The sequence below is a fragment of the Saccostrea echinata genome, unplaced genomic scaffold, assembly GCF_033153115.1.
Source record: "Saccostrea echinata isolate AGI-Se365-2 ecotype Australia unplaced genomic scaffold, CSIRO_AGI_Sech_v1 ptg000008l, whole genome shotgun sequence".
Classification (NCBI taxonomy): Eukaryota; Metazoa; Mollusca; class Bivalvia; order Ostreida; family Ostreidae; genus Saccostrea; species Saccostrea echinata.
Genome location: NW_026889757.1, coordinates 12581994 through 12591589, shown reverse-complemented (window position 1 = coordinate 12591589; position 9596 = coordinate 12581994). Strand labels below are relative to the sequence as shown.

The 9596-nt window shown below is 32.1% G+C and overlaps 1 protein-coding gene across 1 annotated transcript; it reads right to left on the bottom strand.

Moving 5' to 3' along the window:
• Positions 1-429: 429 nt before the first annotated feature.
• On the bottom strand, positions 430-6113 carry LOC133180884 (monocarboxylate transporter 5-like). Its single transcript, XM_061315328.1, has 5 exons — positions 6038-6113; positions 3700-3843; positions 2408-2554; positions 1221-2303; positions 430-598 (listed from the first exon to the last, which is right to left on the bottom strand). Exons 1-5 carry the CDS (start codon positions 6102-6104, stop codon positions 489-491), a joined length of 1551 nt encoding a protein of 516 aa, XP_061171312.1. The 5' UTR covers positions 6105-6113; the 3' UTR covers positions 430-488.
• Positions 6114-9596: the final 3483 nt, after the last annotated feature.

Genomic DNA, 9596 nt, shown 5'->3' with positions numbered 1-9596 from the left:
ATGTTAACATGTTTTGTAGGGTTGATTTATTTATGTATCTAAATTGTCACAATTAAAAAGAACCATACAAAGAACGACCGGAATTTTTCTTCGTTACGAGAAAGCCCGTTTACACATACATGTTTTTGCATTTACGGCAAAAATATTTCTCATGGAAGAAGTTGACTGCCTCTTTCTGCTTGCCTGTTATTCTAAGAACTTTTGTAAGACTGGACGTTAATTTTCTTCCCTCAGTAAAACTTGCTCATTGATTAATAGATTGGGTTGAAGTGTTGACTGAAGGAAAGAGAAAAAAACAGAAAGTTGGACATGTATATGGATGGTTCTATTTGGAATATTACTGAAAATAGAAACTTGAGTGTTGCATCAAGCATCAGAAAAAAAGCAGAGCAAAGATAAATATATTTTCATCTACTGAAAAAAGCATACGGCATAAATTTTGGTATCCATTTTTTCTCAGTGTGTTTTAATATTACACATTCGGTTTGTCATCTTGACACAAAAGGCTTGAAAAGTAAAATTACTCCCCCAACAATTGAGCACACTCCCATCAAAGAAAATCCCGCAACATAACTACCAGTGGAATCTCGTAAAATACCTAAAAGATAGAATTTTTACATTAATATTTTTTTTTTTAAAAGATAGAATTTTTACATTAATCTACTTTGTTTATTTAAAATCTCACTACACGAATATATAACTGTATGCCGATCATTTTATCGCTAAATTTTTAACTAAAATCAAGTTTGTATTTTATCACGTTCATTTTTGGGGTATTCAAATGATATATATTTAAAATATTTCGGAAACTGTAGATTCCTGAAAATACGCGAGGAATTAATTATCGCGTTATTTCGCGAGAAGCACCACTCGCGAAATAAAATTATTCGCTTTTAATTTTATGGTGCTGAAATCCATGTAAAATTTCATGATAACCGTCCACTTGTGAATTATTATTCTTGCGATTAGACGTCTAAGAGCCATTTCGCGATTATATGTACCCGCGTAAAATAAGGAATCTACAGTAATGCAATCTTTTTTTACTTTAAGATACATATTTTAATTAATAGTTATATCTTCATCAGGAAGACAAATGGTATTAAGATAAAAACAAAATCTGATAGACAATAAAAATTACCAAGAAAGGTTTTGTGCATGATAATCTTTTTGTATAAAATAGTGCATGATACCAAAATCATTTTTCCTATGTAGTAACTTACCAACAGCCAACGAAGTCACAGCTATTGATATTCCCCTCGTTACCGCTCCAAATGCTATTCCGTACTTTAGTTTTTCCAATCCAATGAAATCAACTACCAGAACATTAATCATGGAATAGTAAACTCCGCCAAACATAGCCTGAAGGATGCCAAATATCGCAAGGTATGTAAAGTTTGTAGAAAAAAATGCCATGAAACATGTAGCTCCATTGGCGATCATTGCAATTGTCATCATATGATGCCTTTCAATTTTCTTGGTATCGGCAATAAATACAAATAGAAATCGGCCTACTAAGTCACTTGCAGCCGAAATTGTTACGAGGTATCCAATTAATTCTGTCTGTAATCCTTTGTCTTTAGCAAAAGGTGGAATGTAAGTAATAGGAATACTGCAGGCAGCACAGACGAGAACTGATGATGTCATTAATAGGATAAACTGAACATTCTTAAACAATGAAAAGTCAAATAAAGTAAATAAAATCTGCATACAACAATTTCTGCCTTTTTCATCCTGATAAAGGTCCGTGTTAATTTTTATTTTCGAATCAGATTCCAATTTGGAATCAGCTAAATTAATTCCTTCCATGGATATTGTCACTGAAATATCGGCTGAACTTCCAAACAATTCAGAAGGCTTCACTTGTATATTTCTGTCATCTTCAGACCTACTAGTTTTTTGTCCTAAGTTCTCATCAACACCTTTTGGTATTAGATTCTCCTTCACTTCAAGTTCACTCTCATCTTTAATTCTTTCATTTGAAGAAAGTTTTTTATCAGAAAGTCGATTACCTATTAAATCATTGTTATTGCCTTCTTCATCCTTGTCTGGTAATACGTTTGTCTTTCTTTCAATTGGTCTCATCAACATCCCAATGGGAATGAAATGAAGAAAAATTCCTCCTGCTGTAATGAGCGCACCTTGCAGGCCATAAATTTCAAATAAATAAGCAAATAAAGGTGGTAAAGCCAGTCCTCCTATGCTTCCACCGACATTTGCAATCGCATTAGCCATCCCTCTACGTTTCTCGAAGTATTTACCAAGTATCAAAGTGGATGGAGTATGCGCCGTCACTGCTGTTAAAGCTAGCAGAAAAATAATGTATTTTTTTTTTATACATGTAACTATTGCTGCATGAATGATGATAAAAAATGAAATTTGAAATACGAGATGTTATTGACAGACATACCAAATAAAGTACTTTGGGTGAAGAACAATACCGAAGGCCGAGGGGCAAATGCATTGCCTACACTGGAGCCGAGCCCAAACAGTGCAGCACCAATTATCAAGGACCGCTCACCAAAGTATTTTGTTCCGATTCCCATGACAATAATAGCTAAAAGCATTAAGGATGTCAATTTTGTCAGTAATTCATATTCGAATATTCAATGAAAGTATTCGAATATATTCGAATATTCGATAAAATGAAAAAAATCTGTTTTATTTTAAATATGCATCATGAAAGGTTAAGCGTAGGTATACTTATATTGGAAGTAAAATTGTATGAAGACTTTTGTAGGTGTACAATAAGAAATTTCGTTTGATATTTATCAATGTTTGAAATAAATAATTGATTTAAATGTAGAAAAGTATAATTTTAACAAATGAAACATGTGTATTTATATTAGCTCCAACTGAGGAACCAGTCATCTTACCAAAAGCAAGATAGTCGTAACGGTATACTCTTCAGATTTAAATACGTGTAATTAATTACAATTATCTACCTAATAAGAGATATGATAATAGTCTTTGATACAATGTAAACAAATATTTCCATAGACAATTTTCTTTGGTAATTATCTAATTTCCCGATAATGAATATAAAATTCAGGATTATGTTCAACCAGAGATAATCACTCTTCACGCCTTTTAGACATTCTAAGATTTCATTTTGTTGTCCTCGATTCTAGATCCGATCATATCTAACTAAAAAACTATGAAAATACGTTTTGTATTTTACATAAAGCATTATCGTACAATTCTTTAACACCTTACTCAAAACAAAATACATGTAATTTAGGAGATCTATAAGATAAGAAAGTAGTGAAAGAAATCAGGCGATCAAAATTGATCGCTAGTAAATTAAACAGGGATAATCCCAGCACTGTTCTAATCAAAATTTATTAATCACAGTACTTCTTTTTATGAAATCTGAAAAACACCGAATATTCGAATCCTAAATTCATATTCGAATATCAACTCATCGAATGAATATTCGAATATTCGTTGCCATCCCTAAAAAGCATACATACATAAAAAAATTCAAATAATTTTTTTTTAAAAATCTATATATTTTGCCATGACTGATAAGATTTTAAAAGAGACACCTATAAAATTACTGATTAATTGTGAATGACCTCCATAACTTAAGAAAAACTTTAAAGAAAGGTATGTTAAAAAACAATCCTTGTCGGAAGTACTGTGAAACAAGCCTGAATATATTTATAAATAGTATAAGAACATGTAAATGAAGATACTTACATAGAACGCTTGCTATAATTGTTTGAACAGAGAGAACCGTAGAAATTACAGACGATGTTGCTGAGAATTTCTTCTGATATTCCACGAAAAATAATCCAAAGGACTTGAACATACCAACTATTATTAAATATTCCATAAAACACCCTGTAAAAGATTGAGAATCATTGCATTTTAAGTAAATGCGAAAAATTCTAAATCAGAAAGGACAGATTTATGCTTCTGATTTTTAAAAAAATTTATTTCCTGCTTGGCTAGGTTATTGGTAAAACAGAATACACATGTACTTTTATACAACTTGTATGATAATAATAATGACTTCTGTAATACACGTACATGCATTCAAAACTGTTCAGTTAATATTCATACACTCCGGAATATTTCAAATTTCGATTTTGCATTCCCCGAAATTCCTTCAAATTGTATTAATTTCAATACTCCATGCTTCAATATCTTAGTCCAGTAATCTCGGTTGAAATTCCACTTAGTTTGCCTCTGACGTCGCTTCAATCATATAGAAACATTATCTTAAAATCGGAGGCTGTTTCATTTGGACATCGCTTTTTCTGTCAGTTTTTGGCACATATTTCTTACTTTTTTTTTGTTTCCCACTTGTGAGTTATTAATTCAGGTCGGTCAGTCCGTCCGTCTGTCTTTCTGTAACGCTTTCGTTTCCCTCGGATATCTCGAGAAGACTTTTGGCTTTTGCAATGAAATTTTACACAAAATCTCCCTTTGGTCTACGGAAGACCCCTATTGATTTTGAGGTCAAAAGGTCAAAGGTCAAGGTCATGAATTTATAATTATGTCTGTTTTTAAAACTTTTGTTTCCGGGTGATATCTGAATAAGCTTTTGAGCTTTTGCAATGAAATTTTATACTATAATGTCCCTATGGCCCCGCCCGCCTCTCTCAAAGTGTCCCGCCCCCTATTTTTATTTTGATCAATTATTTTTTCAAAAGTCAACTGGAAATGTGCTGGCATCGATCACGCTCAAAGTTTTAAAGTTACACACCGTTTGTATTTAACACTATTTTCAGCACAGGAGCATGTGGAGACCCGACCCCCTCCATCTAGATCTGGGCATGCTCTTCTTTTTACTTAAGCGGGGGTTCTTAACTTTTCTCACTATCTGTCCGATAAGTGATACTGAAGATAAGAAAATGACGACAACCGCTTTAATTAAGACATACTGTGTTTAATTTAATTCAAGTTTTGGTATGTGTTATGAAGAAAATAATAATTTTAATCCTAAAACTTTATCTCAAAGTTAATGAAAGTTTAACTCTGAGCCGTGCGCACTATCAACGACCTTTAAAGACCGCGATTTTTACAATAATATTTAGTTCAAACAAGCAAACCTAAACTATTCGGACTTGGATTTTCGTAACAAATATTTTAATGCACAATAGGTATATCTTGGACCATTCAGTTTGACAAAAACGTCATTGTCCACGAAATTTAAGGACAATCCTCGTACAATGTTACGATCACCCATCTAAAGATTCAGCCAAGTCGGGGCCAAGACTAGGTTGTCCACATAAATGATATAAAAATTTTACTTGGATCTATAAGACTGAAGGGTAGTTTTCAAAGCATAATCATTTACATTTTAAGATCTAAACATTTTAGAAGTTAACTAGTACAAAAAAATTCGGTGCATTGTCGCCTAGAGCATAAATATCCATGAGGATATTTTTAAAAAGTATACCACATTTTCAATGATGACCTATTATACAATAGCAAGATGCCCTCCTTGAAAATTATTTTCAGGATCCCATTTCTATATGTGTATAAGGTTGACTTCATAAGTTTCCTACGGATGACTGAAATGCAGGTAACACAATATTGTGAAGACTTCCCAACAAAAAATATAATAAGTATGAATTTGATATACTATATAATTTACCGGCATATATACATACTACTCGTCAAAGGCCCTCTAACTTAGAACATGATCAATTAAATAAGGTTATCTTTCCCTTAAAAGCATAGTTATTTATAATAGCTCTATAGAGTGTCTTATGCAATTTTAAATAACCTTGTGTCGAATTCCAATTGTATAATGTAACATGTTAAAATCATTTCTTTTTAATTTTGATAAATATTCTTACATACAGTCTTACAATTTCACAGTCGATCCATGCCTACTTTAATTCGTACTCGGTTTACTGGAATACATTATCAGTTTAAATATGTACTTTGACCATCAGCATCTTTCACGTATTCGTTTGACTTTCGTGTACCGATAATTCTACACCATACACCAAGACCAAGTAATGCCATGAAAATAAATTCCTCAGATGTTTGTATTAAAGTTGATTATTGTTTAAGGACTTACCAAAGAGGACGATCCATGCCCAGCCTTTGTCAATAGACGAAGATGTACTTTTCCGAAAATAAAACATTTTCTCCACCAATATGCTATATATGTATTATCCTTAAAGTACTAAAGAATTAATATATTTACCAGAGGCATTGTGACATTTGGGTGGTATCGTCTTCTAAAGTTGCTATGTTGTCGCATTGTAAAGTAAATAATGATATCAGATACTTTAAAACGGGTCAGAAACTATAACGCTTTGCGGAAAAGAGTTTATATTTAAGCAATTTATCTATATATATATATATATATATATATATATATATATATATATATATATATATATATATATATATATATATATATATATATACATATATATATATATATATATATATATATATATATATATATATATATATATATATATATATATATATATATATATATATATATATATATATATATATATATATATATATATATATAAGTTAGAAAAGTTATCCTGTATCAAGTATGTTGGTCATTTTACTCATTGCACAAGCACGCACGTGCATGCATGTGAATGCTGATCATATAATTATCTTTATATGATTAGTTTTAAAGCATTTCATAAAAAATAAAATTGCACATACGTGCACGCACGTGCATCCATGTGTGCGCTATGTAATCTTTTCTACAGGTAATATAGTTTTATTTTTATATTCTGAGCTTAAAGGCATTTTATGAAAAAAAATTGTAAACGCCTAAATCAAGTATTATGCCCCTTTTACTCACTGCGCACGCGCGCACGTGCATGCATGTGCACCCTGACCACGTTATCTTGTCTACACTAATAATATATCTTTATATTCTGAGTATCAAAGCATTTCATTAAAAATAATATACTGAAAGGAAAAAGAAACGCAAGATAATGTAATATGCGAAAATTTTATGATCGCATGACCAAAAGTTGCGAAAACTGGTCAGATGAAAATCTTGGTTACTATGCACTTAAATCAGAGTTCAGAATTACTCAACCGTGAAATGTATGACGTCACGTAGAAAAAGTAATAAAAAGCCAAAAACACGTGCAACTTGATAACGACAAGTTTGTCAACGATCTTCTTGTATTATTTGATGCACTTGAGGTATATACATTGTTTTTCAATATTTACAGACGATATGAATTTCTTGCAATCATGTTACAGTTGATGGAAGTTCCATGGGGTATGGCTTTTACAATGCCTAAGTGAGTACTAAGGCAACAACGGGTTGCTGTGCAGTTGTAAATTTTTCTACCATAGAACGTCTTACCCGTCGTCAGAGAGGGCTTTGAATGGTTTCCAACCAACCTTGACGATGACGTTGACGCGTAACAAAGCCACGTCAAGATCGGGTTATTCCTACTGCCACCAGTTTAATCGCCACCTTACTACCACAAAAACTATTATTGATACAGTAGGCTATCATAATAATTACATTCCCCCTAAAACTGAAAGAAACCGATTGCGCAATTTGAGTTTTTGAGCTGGTCAGCTTTACGTTGGTGTTCCTCTTACTGGTGCATGCGCACGTCGTTTGCCTATTTTTTTTGGCGTGTTTCCCCTGGCCCAGTGTAGCCAGGGTTTGTCAAGACTTTCTCGCAAACAATCACATATACCCACTCGACTGGTCTCCGTTAAGTCCATCTTTTTCTCATTGAACGTCTCTGGGACTGAGTGGATGATAGGGTTCGAAATGCCCAAACTGGCCTTTTTCAACTAAGGGCTGCCCTGTTGAAAGGGTTGAATAATGTCCCTTTTTGAAGGATAAACACACTTATAAACTCCATGCATAGGAGAATCAACCCTGTGACAGATGCACGAAGGAGACATTGAAGATAATGAAAATTTTCAATTTTCACTTTTGGGGGTATTGTCATGTGAGTTTCAATAACTCATGAATTATGTGGCAAAATAAAATGGGATTTTGGTTACATATTCATTAAAGATTATATTAAAATTTAGACAGGAATACTAGAAAATACATGAGGAGAAATAAAATAATTCCACCTCAAAAGTTTACCTCGCGTTTCTTTTTCCTTTCAGTATATAATATAATATTGCATAATATAATATAATATAATATAATATAATATAATATAATATAATATAATATAATATAATATAATATAATATAATATAAATTTCAGTAAATAATATAAATTGCGGCTATTCTCACTCTGCGTCTCCGCAAAATGACCTTCATTCCGCACATCTACATAACATGTCTATCAACAGTAAACAGGTTTCACCTCAATCGTTTGAGTAGATTACGAGATCACTCACGGACAAAAAAAGTACCCAGGAAAAAGAAGAAAAATAACTAGAAACTCGTTGCCATGGCAACAAGAAGGTCTTCGTCCCCTCTCCATCATCAGCTATTCTCTCCTCACTCAAAACACAACATGTGTTATCGTTGTACAATTCCTGTTAACGTCTTCATACACAAAAGAAAATAACATTTAAAAATGTAAAAATATTCAAAATTCGAACAGAAATAAATAAATTTAAGCAGAAAAAGTGAGAAAAAACGGACATTCCTGGGATTGAACCCAAGTCGCCCGCGTGAGAATCCACGATGTTAACCACAACGTTAACGGGAAACGTGCCTCAAAGAAAAAAGTCACGAGTTTCTAGAATTAAAATAAATCAAAATTGAAAGAAACTATATACTTAGAGTTTGCATAAGACTTTCTATTAATTCAATAAAATCATTTTAAAAAATATTGAAAAAGTTGAAAAAAAATCTATTTTTGAAATTCCTTCCGCTGACGTCCGGAAATAATGACGACGCAAAAATGTAGATTCCGGACATCAAGAAGAAGTCTTGCTCTATTTTCTATAATATGTTCAATCTTGAGAAAAGGGGGAGGGGGGGGGCAAAATTTCATTCATAAAATCAGAAAATTGTCAATCACTTGGAACTGGAAGTGAATTTTCCAAATATTCTTTATGATGAATAAAGTTCATTCGATTAATATAATTACTGAAATATTTCGAGGAAACGTCTGAATATTTGGTTGGGGGAATAATAATCATATAAAGGAACAATTGGATCGCTATAAGGTTTACTTTAAAGACTGAAGATTAGAAACCTTGTTGCCTTGGCAACAAGAAGGATTTCCTTCTCTTGTCTTTCTTCAGAGTTGAGTCCTCACACATAATAACATAACATGTATTACGTTGTGCATTCCCAGAATATCCTTTATAAATGAAATATCATAAAACGTAAATATTGTAAAAATATACCAAATTTCGAAAGGAAAAAAAAACGAGACATCAATTTAAAGATAAGCTCTTACATTTAAACCCTAAAAATGAAATAACATTCTATAAGGCGATTGAACCCGGGTCGCTCGCGTGAAAATCCAAAACACTAACCATTACACTAGCGAAGACTATCAATTCAAAGTGAAAAATGTCGAATTCCCAGAGTATGGGTTATTTAAATTATATATTAAGCATTCTTTTATAGTCTCTATTAATCCAAAGAATATTATAGAAAAATATTGGGAAAAAAAACAATTAAAAAAACATATTTTTTTAGTTCGTTT

Bases quoted from the DNA above. Each gene is read 5' to 3' on its own strand.
- LOC133180884 (XM_061315328.1), bottom strand. From the start codon at position 6,104: ATGTTTTATTTTCGGAAAAGTACATCTTCGTCTATTGACAAAGGCTGG. The intron at 3,844-6,037 runs GTAAGTCCTTAA...AATCTTTTACAG, and splicing joins GGCATGGATCGTCCTCTTTG to GGTGTTTTATGGAATATTTA. The intron at 2,555-3,699 runs GTAAGTATCTTC...TAATGCTTTTAG, and splicing joins AATTATAGCAAGCGTTCTAT to CTATTATTGTCATGGGAATC.